General features: G+C 33.8%; 1 protein-coding gene across 3 annotated transcripts; it reads right to left on the bottom strand.

The window, feature by feature from the left end:
- Positions 1-8,033: 8,033 nt before the first annotated feature.
- On the bottom strand, positions 8,034-17,975 carry LOC148312185 (D-3-phosphoglycerate dehydrogenase). 3 transcript variants are annotated; one of them, XM_088277717.1, is made up of 8 exons: positions 17,638-17,975; positions 16,160-16,302; positions 14,324-14,475; positions 13,592-13,811; positions 12,473-12,605; positions 11,668-11,783; positions 9,898-10,000; positions 8,034-8,222 (listed from the first exon to the last, which is right to left on the bottom strand). In XM_088277717.1, exons 2-8 carry the CDS (start codon positions 16,289-16,291, stop codon positions 8,098-8,100), a joined length of 981 nt encoding a protein of 326 aa, XP_088133843.1. In that variant the 5' UTR covers positions 16,292-16,302; positions 17,638-17,975; the 3' UTR covers positions 8,034-8,097. The 3 variants fall into 3 exon arrangements, with proteins under 3 accessions (XP_088133843.1, XP_088133842.1, XP_088133841.1); XM_088277716.1 differs by having other exon boundaries at positions 17,943-17,975; XM_088277715.1 differs by lacking the exon at positions 17,638-17,975 and adding an exon at positions 16,924-17,566.
- Between the last annotated feature and the right edge of the window lie 1,220 nt (positions 17,976-19,195).

Here is a 19,195-nt window from a genome sequence, read left to right as displayed (position 1 = left end):
GCCTTATAAATCAACGTGCCCTACGTAAAGTGCTCCAACTACATTTTTGTCAATTTTGAGATATTTGGTGTATGTTATCAACTGACCCTTATCTACAAATATAAACAAACAAATTAAATATATAAAATAAATTTCGCCTAGTTTTCAGGCGTATAAGACGCTATCTACATGGAATTTTCGAAATGAACTGAACTCCTAAAACGCTAACTACTTAATTTTGACAAAGCATAAAGTTTTAAAACGATTTAATACATTATTTTATCGTGTTTTTTAATGTTCAATACTAGTTTTCATACTGTTTAATACTAATTTCAGATAAAAGCGTTAATTAATAAATTAAAAAAACGTTGTAAAATCTTCTAACCGCTCTCATGTAAAGTAACAGATTTGCAAATAGAGTACTTTACGTAGGGGCCGTCGAAATCAAATTGGACATTTAATAAATCGAAATAGACGCTTACTAAACAAATTGAACGTTTAGTAAACGACCAATTCGAAATTGTATTTTATAAAAAAATATATTATTCGTGCCTGTACCACGTACGGATTTAGGCAAAGGTTTTACAATCGAATGAGTGAAGAAAGAACAGTAAAACAAATTTAGGAGGCTGATGTAGTTGCAAATAGAAGAAAACCGAAGAAAATTTGGCATGATCAAGTTTTCCAAATACTTGAAAGTGATCCAGTCATGAGTTTCGACTTCGACTTATACCGATAATCGATTGGTATGTATGAGGAGATTCATGAATGTGAAAAGGGCGAGGATTGCTTTCGAAGACAGATCGATGTGACGTTCTATGCTCTCTGCCTACCCTTGGGAGTGAGGAAAGAAAGATGATTATTATTTTAAAAATCTTGGCATGATCAAGTGTTTTAAATTCTTGAAAGTGGTCTGGTCAGGAGTCGGAATAATCGACAGGTTTGTATGAGGAGATCCATGAATGTGGAAGAGGCGAGGATTGTTTTCAAAGACATATAAGTTTGGCGTTCTATTTTCTCTACCTACCCCTGCGGAGAAGCGGCGTGATGCTTAGTTTTTTTTTATTCACTGTAATTGCACCCTGGATTATTTTACATATTCCAGTCCGGATGTCCGAGGAAGCGTGTAGATATGTGAGGTGTTCTCGTCAAGATCTACGTAGGTACTTACTAGGTACCTACCAGATGGGGTAGCGGACTTCAAGGAAAACCAATTTCCGCCCTTCTCTCGCAAGATCCAACTACGTACGTTATTACGCGGAACACTCTGACTCTGCTTCTAATACACTACTGCATCGACAGCAAAAAACTAGCAGGCAAACGCATAAAAAGTTAAAGCACAATATTTTGACTGAGGTGTGTCTAAAAATCTTTATAAATGAGTTATTTTTACATATCTTAATACATGGGTAGAATGGTGAATGATGCACATGTCGCTCACTCCTTTCAAGAACGTCATAAATAAATAAAAACTTGTCTTTTCAGGAGAACGTTTTTTAACGGAGAAAGATTTAAAATAAAACACGATGTATTGAAAATAAAAACCAAGCCTCTTTTTGAATTTTTTACTGTGCAACAGATCTTTTTAGGTAAAACCTCAAGGTTTTTTCTCCATTTGCAAAATATTTAGTATATTTAAAAAATAATTAAACAATACCTTTTCTTTAAAATGCAAAAACAACATTTTCTGCTCTGTAGTGGGTAAATATTAAGTTAAAAATATGCCTTTTTGCTAAGATATACTACATTTTCTGGGCATACCGAAAACATGCACAACTGAAAATTGACGATTTTTAATTTATTAGGTTCTTGAAAGGAGTGAGCGATGCATAAAGTCGTCATTTAACCAGGCTAAGATAGGTCATAAGCTTTGTAAATAGTGACAATAGTGACAAATGTAAAAGCGACGTGATGGCTAGTTAGTTGGTTTATTTAAAACAAAACATTTAATTCTTATATTTTATCGTTCTAATGATACGGCAATAGCTTATACCCCAGCGTTTATAAAATGCGTATGGTTTTTCACAGTAAAATAATATTTTTTAAAAATGGGTTTTTAAAAGTAATTTTTCAGTTTGATTATAGGGTTATTTTTAAAAAGCCAAGGAAAACGTTATTTCCGTGAGACGATATGTATACAACAACAATAATTATACCTATTACGTGATATACTATACATGTAATTTGAATAATTTTCTTCATTCTGGCCTTTACAGTACGTGGTCCTAATAAAGCCATTATTCCTCGCGTGGTCAGAATTAAAAACAAAACACAATTTGGTAAAATTAAACCATCATTAGCACCTCCATACTTACCATTAGCACAAACCAACCCCTAAAACATGTAGGCCGTATCGACACTAAAAGGCTTTGTGACACGATCGGACGGGAGGCTAAGTGCCAGAGCCGAACTGGGGAAAATATTTACATTTTTTGACATCTCAACATAGTTGAAGAAGAATACGGAAGTCTGGGTATTTACAGGGCCTACGACCTATAAGTGAGTAAAAATAACTGATCAAATTATGTGCTGAGTAAAAAAATTAAATTATGTTTTTAGGCGTTTCCCAGTGTGTAAAAATAATCCGGGTTCGGGTCTTGTATATATCCAAATAAAAGGGTCAAATAAAATACAATAATAATACATCTTCCAGTGGATATTGTCTTTGATTTTTTACATCTTAACATAGATGATGAAAAATATAGAAGTCTGGGTATTTACAGGACTTATGACCTGTCATAGGCCGATTAAGTTATCACGTTACACACATATCCTAAATCTAGAAGTTCTAAAAAATTAAATACGTAATTGTTAACCATGGGTAGAATGGTGAATGTTGCACGTGTGCAATGTGATCACTTATACAAGAGCAAATGATTAAAGAGCTTTTGGCAGGTCGTAAGCCCTGTAAATACCCAGACCTTCAAATCCTTCATCATTTACGTTAAGCTATCAACATAATAAAATAATATAATTAAAATGTAACTTTGTTTTAAAATCACTATATCGTGATTATCGTGATTTTAAACAAACTTACATTTTAATTATAAAATGGAAAATCACAAAGTTAGTGCTTCAAATATAAATTATGCAGTAAAATAATTTTTAAAATACTACACCTTCTTCGTGGATATTTGAGACGAAACCAATGTTTGCTTCTTTACTGATCATTCTCCACCCGCCTCTACCCAGACTTATTTATTCTTCTTAATCTATTTAGAGATTTCAAAAAAATTGCATAGCTGTTGTTTAATTACAGTTCATACTTTATTGTAACTGCAGACAGTTGGTAGAATTCCATATTAAATTTTTGGGTAATATATCCAAAATAAAACAAGGTTTGTTGGATTGAATTCTACATTAATTTATGTATACTTATGTCAATACACTCAACAGTGTTAGATAATGTCCTAGGAAGACAAAATGCGTCACGTATTAACATATACATAAACAAATGTAGAGTTCAATCCAACAAACCTTGTTTTATTTTGAATATATTTCCCAACAGTTCATAATCCTTATTCCGCCACTGATCATAATTCGGTAGCAGCACTAAACTGTGTGTGGACGGGCGGCAAGGCGGGCAGGGCTCATTCGAGGAACACTGGAATGGTTTTAGAGCGGCAGGTCCGCGGCGGAGGTGTGGTGGTATAATGAAGTGCGCTGGACCCGTCCATTACCCCCTCCTTACCACCCCCAACCCCCAACCCCTGGCCGTAGTGCCAGCACCGAATAAGGGCTGCATCGCGTAGCGGCATAGAGTGCTCGTAGGCCGTAGGGTTTGGCGCTTTAAAAGCTCGTCGTATCCAACGGACGAAGCTCAAATTTCATGAACACAGTAATAATGGCCAAACGGAACATTTAAAATTTATTAATTGTCACTTTGCGGTAAAACCTCCTTCCATTTCAAATTTAAGTTTTACTTAAATACTCCCTCTTAATATCAATTTTGACACATGTTTCGATGCATTCCGCATCATTTCCAAACACATGGTGTTTGATGAATATTTCACATTTTTTGACATCTCAACAAAGATGAAGAAGAATATGGAATTGTGGGTATTTACAGGACTTATGACCCATCATAGGCTGGTTAATCGATCACTTTACATACCAACACTTTTCACAGCAACATTCACTATTCTACCCATGACTGAACACCATACTACTCAAATAAATGTTTCACGTGTGTAAAGTGATCACTTAAGCAGCTTGTGGCAGGTCATAAGCTCTGTAAATACCCAGACTTCTATATTGCTCTTCATCTATGTATATTGAGATGTCAATTTTTATTACGTTTTTGAAAATTTGCCGGTATCGCTCATCCTTTCAACAACGTCATATTTCAAAAAACTTGATTTTTCAGGAGATCGTTTTTAAAGTTTAAAAATATAATAAAATGTATTAAAAATATATACTTAGCCACTTATTGAACTTTTTACAGTGCAACAGTTCTTTTTAGTTAAAACCTGAATGTTTTTTCTACATTTGAAAATATTTAGTTTATTTAAAAAAATAATCAAACAATACCTTTTCTTCAAAATGCAAAAACAACACTTTCTGCTCTATAGCGGGTAAATATGTATTAAGTTAAAAATATTCCGCTTTTGCTGGGATATGGTACATTTTCTGGGCATACCAAAAACATGAACAACTGAAAATTGTCGATTTTTATATATGACGTTGTTGAAAGGAGTTCTCACAGTAGGTAACCCTTGACTGGAGATGATTTGAGTCCAACAAGTTACGTCATTACAGAACATAAATAGCCCGTTTAATGCAGAATACTCTCTCCAAAGTACACCCTGTGATTTCCAATGGTTGCAATTTCCTCTGTCTTGTATAATATGTACTTAACATGCAGGCACTGTAAGGCCCTTCAGCGCTTCCCAACATGTTCTAAGACACGGCTAGAAAAATACGTTTCGATCGTAATTTTTCAAAAATTATTAATATTTTATTATTTATTGATTCAGCATTAAGTTTATGGAATAGCATTATGATTTAAGTATATAAATATATGTTTTTAATTGTGTCGATAAGATACAGAGAAAGTTTATTAGCAGTTTTTATTTAGTAGTTTAATAGAACCTCCTTTGTCCGCCTTCGTGGTGTAATGGTCAGCACGCTCGCCTACCGTTCTGGAGGTCCCGGGTTCGATTCCCAGGGGTTGAGTCAAATATATATAAGTGATTTTTTTCACTCTAATATTTATTCAATATTGCCCTGAGCGGAGGGCTGATCACCTTTCCTTCATGAGTTAACGATCAAGATAACACTGCGTTTATATGATACAGTGCCCTATGCACCATTGTGGTGCGGATAAGGGGTTCGAAGTTTAATAGAAAATTATTATAAAAAATCCCGGAAATAAAAAAAAGCTTTTTTATTGAAAATACTTTCTTATTAGACTACGACAAAAAAAGCAGATTCTGCAGAAAATGACAGCTAGCTTGGAGCATAAAAAATGATATAATCGATAAAAAAAACTCCCAAAGCAAAAAAAAACTGTAGGAACATATTTTTTTCAATTTCATTTATTTGTTAAATATATTAAATGTACATAAGTATATATACATATATGTATATTTATTTGTAAATTCATAATCATAATTAACATTTTTTGCATAGACCCACCAAGCCGCCGTATGTGTCATGTCAATGTAGTTTTTTCTTTACATACATACGTTTTTCTTTTTTTTTTAATTATAAAAAAATAACTATCACTACACTTACACTAGTTCTTGTAACTAGTTAGCGTCAGGGGTAGGGCGACGGCCAAGGGCTGAGCTGTGAGTGTGCCAATGAAATTTAAAGTCACGTGGTTCGCGCAACGCACTTTGAGAGCCGCTGGTCCATGTACCATAAGATCATCTTAACTTGTTCCTGTCACGTCAGGTTAGTTCTGAAAACCCGCACATAATTAAACCGCGCTAACAAGGCTTGATGCTATATAATCTGTGCGAGGCTTCACGATGTACTAGACAGGGGTGGAACTCTTTGGAACTCCATACAGGTCATGAAATCAATTAAAACATAATAGTCGTAAAGTCATTAATAATAATAGTCGTAGGGAACTCGGAAACTGGACGATTCCAAAAAAAATTATTGGAATTAAAAAAAATACATAATATATCGCTCACTCCTTTTGACAACTTCATATATTAAAAAATCGTCAATTTTCAGCTCTGCATGTTTTCGGAATGCCCAGAAAATGTACTATATCCCAGCAAAAGCGGCATATTTTTAGCTTATTATTTACCCGCTACAGGGCAGAAAGTGTTGTTTTTGCATTTTATAGAAAAGGTATTGTAATATACTAAATATTTATCAAATGGCAAAAAAACAATCAGGTTTTACCTAAAAAGATCTGTTGCCCAGTAAATATTGATATATGACGTTGTTGAAAAGAATGAGCGATATGTAATGTCGTTTAGGAGAAGAAGACCTTAACCATATCGTAGTCGTACAGGAGAAAGTGACCAACTACCAAAACGTAAAATGTTTAGGAGGGCCATTTAAGTCACTTTTGCTTGGCAACAAAATAAACATCAATGCAGTTAGTCATTTTTACCAAGTCAATATATTATACTTCTAAGTTTAAAATCTTTTGGGATTTTTTCAGGGCGATATAAGGCTAGTAAGATATCAAATAGTCAATGATCACGTTTTGGTAAAAAATACACTTGGTCACTTTCTCCTGTATGACTACGATATATTCTTTGTTTGCCCGATAAATGACCAAATGCCAAATTTTTTTTTAAACAGTGGCCCTGCTTATTCCCCTCCCTACAGATATCCATCTCATCCTGGTGAGCAGGAACCCAATTATCTACAAACGTTTAGTTAGTTTTTGTAAATTGAGCGGAATTAATTTATAGTTTGATAATAAGTCTATCATATTTTATAATTAAGTAATGTTATTTAATTAACTTGACATTGGCAAAAGAAATATAATATATATGCAATGCCATTATTTATAAAAAAAGAATATTAAATAATATAACATTTTGAGTGTGTCCAAATACTTGTTCACAAAATCTGGATTATCTGCCAGATCTATACCAGATTTTGTGAACAAGTATTTGGACACACTCAAAATGTTGTAAATAAATTATCTGGTCAAATTATAAGCTTAATAATAAAAATGAAAATGGTATTTTCTGGCGTTTCTCATGTGTGTGATTATAATCCAGGATTCGGATCTCACATACTAATATAAGAGTTTCTGCTTAATAAAAAGCTTCTTTACATCTCACCAATAGATGTCTCTAGTGAAGTTCTAGTGATTCATGAACAAGGTTTCTAAATTGGTTCATATATATAGAACTTCCAAGAATTTGAGTAGTGTGGTTGTCAATAATGGGTAGAATTGGTGAATGTTACACGTGTGTAAAGTGATCACTTAAACCAGCCTATGACGGTCGTAAGCCCCGTAAATGCTCAGACTTCCATATTCTTCTTCATCTTTGATGAGATATCAAAAAATAATATAAATAATATATACTTATGTATTTTTTTAACTCCGCACATTTCAATAAATCTTTTTTTTTCAAAACCATATATTTATTTCAATGAAAAACTTATTTCTTCAAATATTCGAAAATTCATAAATTATTTTTTGAAAGATCTCAATATGCACTGTTTCGTATGATAGTTGTTAATTGATAAATTAAGAAGTATGGCTGACGGTTGCCCCTTCGGTTGAGAAATTTGTGAAGTAACGTAAGTTATAATTCTTCTTCTAACCCTTATCCGCACTCAATGGTGCATAGGGCACTGCATCGTATTGAAGCAGTTTTTTCTTGATCGTTATTTACATGAAGGCAAGGCGATCACTCATGGACTTCAGGGACCAGTCCAGGGTAATATTATATAAATATTGGATTGTAAAATCACAGATATATTTTTCACCCCCCCCCCCCTTGGTAATCGAACCACATACTTCCAGTACGGTAGCTAAAAACGCTGACCGTTACACCATGGCGGCGGACAAAACAAAGAAGGCAAATTAACTTACAAAACAATGTATAAATAATAAATGGCACTAATCGTTTTAAATCACATTTTATTTCGAAAAATGGCAGCTTTTTCAACAATAATGAATGGGTTATGTGGTTATTTTAGAAGTTGTGGGTTGACAGCGCAAACTTGGGCCAATGGCTTGGCTGGATTAGCCAAAGTGACAAACTGTTCTGCAACTTCTACTGCCACTCTGATTTGAGCTTCTGTGGTAGAGGCACCTGCGACAACAGACAAAATTATAAATAAAATGACAATCTTCAAATTCAGAATGCGAACCCCCTTGCCGAGAGGTCCGACGCGTCTCTACGCACAATTTTTGTAGAATATATAAGGGTTTTGACATTGCAACATTTTGAGTGTGTCCACTTGTTCACAAAATCTGGATTATCTCCAATTACAGGAGTTATTTTCGTATTATAAAAAGCTTCCTTTCGTCTCACCAATAGATGAAGTTCTAGTGATTCAAGAATATTGTTTCAAAATTGGTTCATATGTATAGAACTTCCAAAAATATGAGTATAATCCAGGATTCGGATCTCACAAACTAATAAAAGAGTTTCTGCTCAATAAAAAACTTCTTTACATCTCACCAATAGATGGCTCTAGTGAAGTTCTAGTGATTCAAGAACAAGGTTTCTAAATTGGTTCATATATATAGAACTTCCAAGAATTTGATTAGTGTGGTTGTCAATAATGGGTAGAATTAGTGAATGTTACACGTGTGTAAAGTGATCACTTAAACCAGCGTATGACGGTCGTCAGCCCCGTAAATGCCCAGACTTCCATATTCTTCTTCATCTTTGATGAGATGTCAAAAAATAATATGATTTTTGACTTTATTTAGAATATACACATAATTTTTTTTTTAAACTCCTTTCTTTCAATAAATCTTTTCTTTTCAAACCATATATTTATTTTGAATAAATACGAATATGCCATTTATCGTATATTGGGCCTTAAGGCGACATTGGATAGACCGTATTTATGTTGAAAAATATTATTTTCGAAATAAATACATGGTTTTATAGAGAAAAGAGTTTTAAAAGTTTAAAAAAACATTGTGTGATTGGTGTGATTACCATCACGCCGCTTCCCCGCAGGGTTAGGCAGAGAGAATAGAACGCCACACCACTCTGTCTTTGAAAACATTCCTTGCCTCTTCCACGTTCATGCATCTCCTCATACACACCCGCCGACTGTTACGACTCCTAACCTGACCACTTTCAAGTATTTGGCATACCTGATCGTGCCAAGTTTTTTCGGTCTTCCTCTGCTCTTTTTTCCAATTACATTCGCCCCATAAATTTGTTTTACCGTTCTTTCCTCACTCATTCGTTCTACATCTCAACACACCTTTCTTAATTTTATTGATATGCTTGTCTCAGCTTTGTATTCCTTCCTTATTTCACTATTCGAACATCTATCATACGTCGTTTTGTCGCACATTCTTCTGAGAGATCGCATTGAAAAATAAGGTGTTAAAACACTTTTAAAAAAATTAAAAAAATATATATAATTATTAAAATCTCATGTATTCACAGTCATCGTAGAATGTGGGTAAAAATGGTTCTCAATAATAATTTTTCATACTTTTAGAGTCATCTAGCGGTGGATAGAATAGATAGTAGTCGATTGAAATAATTATTTTAGTTAGAGCCATCTAGTGGTCGATAGAAAAAACTATTTTAGTAAGAGTCATCTAGCGGTCGATTGAAAAATGTACTTTCTTTAGAATCGTTTTTTTTTTTTACTTCATATCAAACATTGTGCGATTGGTGTGATTGTCTTTTAATGACCAAATCCAAAACAAACAATTATTTAAAGACTATTTTTTAAATAAGTCATTATTTAATACGGTCTGTATTGAGATCTTGGGATTTATTATTATTTTACCTAGATGTGGAGTTGCTATAACATTGGGATGCTGAATGAGCTCAAGAGTGATGGCATCGGTAGGTGGCTCTTGTTCAAATACATCTAAAGCTGCTCCCCCAACCTGAAAAAGATGACAAAATATATGATCATGAAAAATTTATAACGATAAGTCGATAAATAATTTAAAAAATTGTGGCATGAGGGATAAAATTGATTTATTTATTGATTTGGCGTTTAATTTGTAGAACTCCATTTTAATTAATGTATTCATTTTAAATCAAACACAGATTTACTGAGTCTACTAAGTTGTATTTTACTAACAAAAACAAATAAAAAATTAATATTGTGCCAATTGTTTCGCCTTGTTAGGGCATTATCAAACTAATGTCGCTTTTATGTATTATTGTCAATAAAAAAGAACTTAGTAGACTCAAAAAATCTGTGTTTGCTTTAAAATAAATACATTAAAAAAATGATAAAATTTTGTTGAATGTCGTTTTCATGTATTTTTGTAAATAAAGTACAACTTAGTAGACTCAAAAAATCTGTGTTTGATTTAAAATTAATACATAAAAAAAAATATAAAATTAATTATAGATTACACTTTGACTGATATGGTCAGCATCATGAATGTGCTCCAAAGAGCAAGAGTAGGAAAACAGTTGCTGACTGATATCAAGGTCCGGAAGGTGTCTTATCTGGGGCATGTGCTTAGAGGAGAGTAGTACAAGCTAGTGTACTCATCATAAAAGATAAAATATAAGGTCGACGAGATGTGGGCAGAACACAGATCTCTTGGCTTCGGAATATACGAGATTAGATCTGGAATCAGAACCGTCGAGGCGCTGTTCAAGCAGTAAGAGCTGCTCAAGACAAGGACTATTACTTTCAAGTGCTAGTCGACGTCAGGGGGGCCTAACATGACACGCATGGAAGAAAAACGTTTAGAGCAGTGGTTCTTAACTGTGTTGGAGGTACCGAACCCCACCACTTTGATATGCGTGTTCACCGAACCCTTAATTGGAAAGCATGATTACTAAATTGATATATTCCTTTCAAATAATATACTAGATCTCTTGGATAAATAAATATATCATAAGTCGTATAATTTTTCATTATATTTGATATGTTTCTTTCAAATAATATACTAGATCTATTGGGTAAATGAATATATCGTATGTCCTATAATTTTTTATAATATTTGATATATTCCTTTCAAGAAATATACTTGATCTATTGGATAAATGAAAATATCGTATGTCGTATAATTTTTCATAATATTTGATATATTTCTTTCAAATAATATACTAGATCTATTAGATAAATGAATATATCGTACGTTGTGTAATTTTTCACAATATCGTACAATAAGTCGGGTGTGTGTTTTGACCTCCGCCGAACCCAGGAGACTGACTCACCGAACCCCTTGGGATCGATCGAACCCTGGTTAAGAACCACTGGTTTAGACTAATGTTAATCTTGAATCCACCATTGTAAAAGAAAACAATTCAGACACAATAAATTAAATATGACGCTGGTAGATGCGGATATAAAATATCATTGATTTTTTTTTTTTTTTAACAAAGCCTATTACGCTTTGATATTTTTTGCCACATAGGTCTTCAATGTCAGTAAAATACTGGAGAATGTAATGATTTTTACTGGATGAGCTAGGGTACAGGCGGTGAAGACAGGCATTACATATTTTTTGTATGAACTTGCGACAAGATCAAATTTTAGCAGCATTATTAAATACCGCCATATGTGTATTATGTATTTCCCACACACCTGTCCACTGTTAAGTCCATCCAAAAGGTCCTTTTCATTTACAAGGCCTCCCCTTCCCACGTTGATGATAGAGATTCCTTTCTTACACTTAGCCAATACTGAAGCGTTAATCAAATCTGAAAATAAGAAGAATTAAAATTAACCGTAACATCAAATAACTTTCTAACCAGCTAAACATCACATAACATCTCAATCTTTTTATATCACCTTTCCAACATCGATCATACATCGTTTTGCCGCACATTCGTATGAGAGATCACACTTCAACTGTATTCAGTCTACTTTCATGCTTCCTTTGCCAACTCCATGTTTCACTTCCATACATTTGGGTTGAAACCAGGACTCCGTTTTATACAGCCAGTTTTACTTTCATTTTGGGTTTTTATTTGCTTTTACTGATTTCAATGCACCATTTACTCTGTTCCCAGCATTTACTCTCCTTTCCTTATTTAGAAAATATACTTCCGACATATACGAAATCATCAACCTGTTCCAAAATTTCCCCACTAACTACTTTTTTCACCCAGATATTTATTATTTTATATTTATTTATCAGCAGTATTTATTTTATATTTAAACCTTTCAATTCTTTCATGCAATTATCTACGTATATATAAAATAGCCATGGTGACATTACACATCCCTGTTTAACACCTTTAGATATGAAAATAAACCACTTACTTCTAATACATTTAATGCATTTGGCTTTCTTATAGATTAATAATTATATTATCTACTTTAAATATCAACAAGAGTATTGTAAAACAGCCCTATGAAACATTAATATATACAAATGAATACTTGCTTCTAGTAGATGGCATCAGAGGAGTATGGACAGTAATATAATCTGCCAGTGGCCATATTTCACTCAATTCCATCTTCTGGGTGTTGTACTTCATTGTATCTTCTGCAGATACAATTGGATCATAACCAATGACCTTGAAGAAAAAAATATTAGCAATCAAGCACAGAAACAAAAAGAAAAACACTAAAACAATTAATAACAATCTTCAAAAGGTGAAAAATTAAAGCATTTAGAATAAAAAGAATGTTTAAAATATGTATGCTTATTAAAATTCAGTATGCCTCGGTAGTGTAATGGTCAGCTAGCTCGGCTACCGTTCTGGAGGTCCCGGGTTCGATTCCCAGGGGGGGTCAAATAAATATAAGTGTTTTTTTCACTGTTATATTTATTCAATATTACCCTGGACTGGTACCTGAAGCGGAGGGCTGATCACCTTTCCTTCATGTGTAAACGATCAAGATAACACTGCGTTTATATGAAGCAGTGCCCTATGCACCATTGGGGTGGGGATAAGGGTTTTATTTATTATTATTAAAATTTTGACATATAAAAAATTAATCCTGCTTACCGCGAATTAGCTTGAATATTATAATGTGTAGTGCTTACAACGCAGTCAAAAGTTTGTCTTATAACATTTTTGTATATTTTTTTTTTATATTGGAATTATTTAAAGAATTTTATTATATCAATGAAGAACCAAAAACGAAAAACTTAAATATGTTTGCTACATCAAAAGTAAATCAACTAATAGTAAGTGGTTCCAGATGCGTACCCTGTGGTACACCTGATGTGACTTTATACTGAATTTGGTTTTTTTCTCCCGTTTTATAATGACTTTATTAATCGTATTTTACAATGCACAATTAGTTACAGGCAACAAACATATATTCTTCCACTTTTGAAGTATATTCGTTTGTGTAAAACTCTATCGTTAATCCTGATGGCCATCTCCCTGATAAAACGTTTCGATAGATCAAAGTCACCTTCATTCCGAAGCCGTTCATCCTGATGGCCACCTCCCTGATAAAACGTTTTGAAAGACCAAAGTCACCATCATTCCGAAGCTATTCGTCCTGATAGCCACCTCCATGATAAAACGTTTTGAAAGACCAAAGTCACCTTCATTCCGAATCCGTTCATCCTGATGGCCACCTCCCTGCCCACCCTGCCCAGGCCCAGTACGGCGAGCGTCTTGCCCTGCAGCTCCTGGCCCAGGTACTTGGCGCGCTCCCAGCGCCCCGCGCGCAGGGCGGCCGCCGCCCACACCACATTCCTCGCCAGACACGACAACAGGCTGCACGTCAGCTCGCAGGCGCTGATGGCATTACCACCAGGAGTGCTGAGAACAAACCAAAAACAGCTCAATAAATTGGGGAAATGTGTGCGACGTCTTCCAGCATTCAAACAAATAACTCAAATCCAGAAACCATATCTAGATGATTGATAATCTATGTAAGGATGTATGTCTATGGGGAGAAGCACGGAGTGAAAAATAACGAAATGGTTACTCTGTCACACCAGGAGGCCCCAGGGTTCAATCTTCCGAGGGGACTGTGGAAGGCCTTAAATAGAATGCACCCCTTACAAGGACGATGCAACTTCCTGCTCCACAGATGGGAGCTGACGCTATCTCCAGGATGCGACTGTGGGGCGAAGAATCAGACTGTCCGGCACATAATGGAGGAGTGCCCCAACAGAACACACCCTTCTGGCCTTAAAGACCTTCACGAAGCTACGCCAGGAGAGGTCAAGTGGATGAAGAGTCCGGATTTTACAAAGTAAAACGCTATTCCAACATCATCTGGGAAAGGTCGGATAGCTATCCGAATTAGCTGAATCGAAAGCACTTACTTGAGGACGATGATATTCTTTGCTGTGGCAGCATCTACATCAATATTATCCACTCCGGCGCCAGCTCTTCCCACGACCTTCAGCCTGTTTCCGGCTTCTAATACTTCTTTCGTCACCTGCGTACTGGACCTGACTATCAGAGCGTCATGGTTCTAGAAAATAAACGATCAATTGACATTTCAATTTGCAGGAGTGGGTTGTTGAAATTTGTCAGAATATTGGTGCAGTATACGAATGAATTTCTTAAAGAAATTCACATTAATTGATGATTTCCGTGACAAATTATTGTTTGAATAACAAATCGTTATTAAGATCAATGTTATTTATATCTTGATCCAATAATATGTCATTATTTATAAGTTAGCCAATCCAAACTACTTGACTCACTGCTTCAAAAAACAACATACAGCATTAAAAAACAAAACAAAAAACAAAGGAGTAAAAACAGTTGCATGAAATGAAATTTGAACTCGTGATTGCGTAGTTCAAAAGGAAATTAAAATTGTATTTTTATTGCATAAGAATTTATTTTGTACAATTTAGCTCCTTAGTTGTTTTATGAAACTAATATAAATTGCATATTGACCCAGATGTTTTTTTTACAATCGATATCTTCAGAACCCAGATTCATATTGCGTCATGTTTCATATTGTAATGTGTTTTGAACTTTCAGTAACTACTATCAATGTTTTATTATTATTTACACTAGATTCCGTTTGTCGCCATCCTCCATAACAATAAAATAAAATGGAATTATTCACTAATTGATTCGGCAGTCACTTTGTATTAATATCTAATAATAAAACCCTTATCCGCACCCCAATGGTGCATAGGGCACTGCTTCATATGAACACAGTGTTATCTTGATCGTTTTTTACACACGAAGGAAAGGTGATCAGCCCTCCGCTTCAGGTACCAGTCCAGGGTAATATTGAATAAATATTACACTGAAAAAATCACTTATATTTATTTGACCCCCCTGGGAATCGAACCCGGGACCTCCAGAACGGTAGCCGAGCGTGCTGACCATTACACTACAGAGGCGGACAAAATTTATTAATATCTATCAATTTTAAATTCATGTTTTACTTGGTAAATACCACCATTTCCCAAAATATATTGTGACACGTGTTTTGATGGATTCCGCATCATTTTTAAATACCGTATGTGAAGATAAATGTTTGAAAATAAAACGGAATGCATCGAAACCCGTGCCACAATAGATTTTTAATACAATAACTGTTTTTACCAAGCCAAACTTAATTTAAAAATGGGTAGATATTACCACAAAGTGACTGCCGAGTCAGTTAATGAAAAAAATCAATTCGTTAAAGAAGAAAATACATTCTTCAGTGAAGATTAACGCAGAGGATATCCATAGTCTAAGCTTAACTTAAGCTTTTCTTCAGTGAACATTATTTTTAAATGATTAAGGAAACACTCATTTTATACCTCTTGAGTTTATTACTGACTACTAGTTTCGGAAGCTAAACTCCCATCGTCAGGTCTGAATAATAACTACAAGTGTTATAAAAACAAGTGTTTCCTTAATCATTTTAACATGTCTTACCACAAAGTAAATGCCGAAACAATGAATAAAACTTTATTTTAAATTTCAACGGAAGATGGACTACTCGGTAGTACTTTGGCTTTGGTGTATTTTAACTAGGTAGCCTAAGTGTGTGACTGGTTTCTAGGAGAGACAAATGAAGAACGCCCTTGCCAGACTATGCGGGTATCCACACGATTGCAGCTATGTTGTTGTCACCAATGTGTCGCCAACATACTTACATTCCTTACAAATTCAAAAAACCTTCTAAACGTTGGGATTCCTACCTTAATTTCTTCAATGAGTTCCTCCTTCTTTAGTTTTGTCTTGGTGGTGACTTTGATGCCATGTTGAACCAAGAGATCAGCGCACTTTGGATCAACAGCGTCAGAAATCAGCACAGATTCGATTTTAACCATTTTGATAGCTTCTGAAAAAAAAAACGGTTACATATTACTTTGAGAAGGCGCTTAACCTTTTTATTAAAACAACGTACATACGATGCCCGAAACTCCTGACAGTGTAAAGCAGTGGTCGGCAAACTTGTTAACAAGGAGCCAAGTATGCAAATTACAACGATTCAAAAAATCTTGGGAGTTAAATCTGTTTGCTATTCTAGTACATCTTTATTATAATTTTATACCTTTCTTTAAATTACGGGTACATCCAATAAAACTTGATTTTAGGATGTTATTCATTGATAAAAAAATCTTTTAAACATTTGGGATCAACTTATCTTAGACAAGAATACAACTTATTGCGAACAACGTCCTTGCATCTCCTTCGAAGGTTTTATCAAGTAAGGTTTTTATGTCGTCATTTTTAGCGAGTTTCCAGGTTCTCATCAATTATAATTGATAATTTCTCAGATTGCTTTTAATAAGGTTAATGCTTCAAATATATTATTCGGATGAATACGCAGAATCGAAGAACTTTAAATTATTATCTATTTTTCAATTAGTTAATCACTGCCTATTCACTATGCTTCAATGAACATTGATACTTCTTTCAAGTTCTATAAATTCTAACGTATATATTAAGTATAAAGTACCTTTAATCTTCACTATTTCCATCAACAGAACCAATATACCTAGGTTGTTATTTGTAATAAACTTTTTCTCGCGTTATCAGAACTGACGACCTCTGAGATTATGTAATAAACTCATAATTAACAAAATTATTTACAACTTAAGAAGTCACCATTTTTGTTTTAGACTTTGATAGTATATTGTGAAATCAAATAATATATGTACAACTAGTACTCAATCAATACATGCTCATTTAATTCAACAGTTCTCAGATATTTGAGTAAATCTTTCAAATAAACTGCTTTTTTCTGGAACTAAACTCTGTTTATTTTCCGGTAAAATGATTTTAAAAATCTTACAAGATTATTACACAAAACTTCATGTTATTGAAAAGGATTTAAATACTTTACTTTTTATCAAATTCTCGTCGTATATAATTATAAAAATGATATATTAACAATTTTAGAAACAATTATTGTAAATTATTATTGTTGAAAGTGACCATACACGAATAGTATTAAGAGCGTTGATTTTTTTAACGCGAAATTACTCAGTATTTATGTACATATTTCAATTGCACATACTTAACTCTTATATCATAAAAATGTTACAATCCCATATTATGCTCCCTCAAAACAAACAAGCCTCATATTCATAGAGGCCCTTCTGAAATTCCAGAAAAAAAACCTAAAATATATACTTATGCATGGATATTTTTCTTCTGTCTAATTACTTACATAAATTCTACACTAGACATTTTTTACACCTATTTTTTTATCTTTACTCAGTAAAAAAATGTTAAAATACTGAATGTAATATATTAGGTTTTGATTCGCTTCAAACTTTAAAATCTGCAAGTATAATAAGCTGACGTATGTTATTTATAAATAAACTATGTAAATTTCACGTTAACACGCGTATTCACGTGTCATTCATATAAACTTTAATTCCACATTGCTCACACCGGTTAAAATAAACAAAATTGATACTCGGTCAACAAAAAACGTGTTCGCAAATAAAAATAACAAATGTTTTCACTCACACGTCCAGCGCACATGCACTCCAATTGGAAACTGACTTGAAATTCGACGCGGATAAGAATTGTTTGAAATGAAAATGATCTCCGCTATGATTTTATCAAAGTTATGAGACGGGACAGACGAGGCAATCAAAATCAAACAAGCCAACTTGTTTTTAAAATGTCTACTGTAAACTGTAAAATACAAACTACTCAAAATTCAAGCCATCCATCCATCAAACAAAACAAATTAAACTTCGTCCAAATTATATAGCGCCACCGGTTACAGCGGACACGTCCACCAAAACTGATTTGTAAAATTAAGACAACTAATCAAAAGATATAAATTATTGTGTTTTCATCTCGCTGGTAGATTAAAAGCATGTTTGATCCTGTTACAATGTGCCGTAAGTAAGTACCCACATTTTATTCTAACCTTGAACGAGTAAACCAGTTAGTAACCCCATCATTTTTTTATCTCGCGTCTGGACCAGTATAACAAATTCCCGTCTGAAGAATAATGAACTTATTATCAAGAGATTTTGTATATGTATTAGACCAGAGATGCGTAAACCATGTGTCCCGTCAAAATTGTTGGTGGATCAAATGAAATCGGCCAGAATCTACCGAAATTTATGTAATCTTAAATGTTATTTGAAAGAATACAGAGATCCTATATCGACAGAACGGCTGTCCAAACTTAAAACACAGTAAGGGACATTTTTTGCAGTAGGTTTTTTTTGCATTTTTGGACTAAGTAGAATCTACTTAGTCCAAAAATGCAAAAAAAACGTACTACTAAAAAATGTCCCTTACTGTGTTTTGAGTTTAGACAGCCGAGTACAACCTATGTGTGGAAGATAGGTTTGGTTAGTTTTTAGAAATATGTGATCAAGGCATGAGTTAGTGGGTGTGTTTGGCCGAGTAGAGGTTTGTATATATGATGCAAATAAAATAATTCAAATTGTATAATTATAACAATTACATAACTATACGAATATGTAGTAAAACATGACATGACATATATGTTTATAACATGACTTCTGCACAATCATGAATTCTTCAAGTTTTAAAACTTTTTGAAAGAATGAAAATCTGAAATATTTTAAAATTATAAATGCTTTTTTTTAAATATATTTTTCAGATCAAACTAATGCATTCATCGTGAAAATAACATAAAATTTTGGCCTGTGAAAATAATATCCGAAACCAAAAATAAGGTTTTTAATCATTTATAATTATTGGTATTGATGGCACGAATTGCATTTCCCGTGGAA

This window comes from Brachycentrus maculatus, unplaced genomic scaffold (genome assembly GCF_059751285.1).
Source record: "Brachycentrus maculatus isolate JH-2025_06_01 unplaced genomic scaffold, ASM5975128v1 h1tg000049l, whole genome shotgun sequence".
Classification (NCBI taxonomy): domain Eukaryota; kingdom Metazoa; phylum Arthropoda; class Insecta; order Trichoptera; family Brachycentridae; genus Brachycentrus; species Brachycentrus maculatus.
The sequence above is the reverse complement of the archived record's forward strand: the minus strand, read 5'-3'. Positions and strand labels throughout refer to the sequence as shown.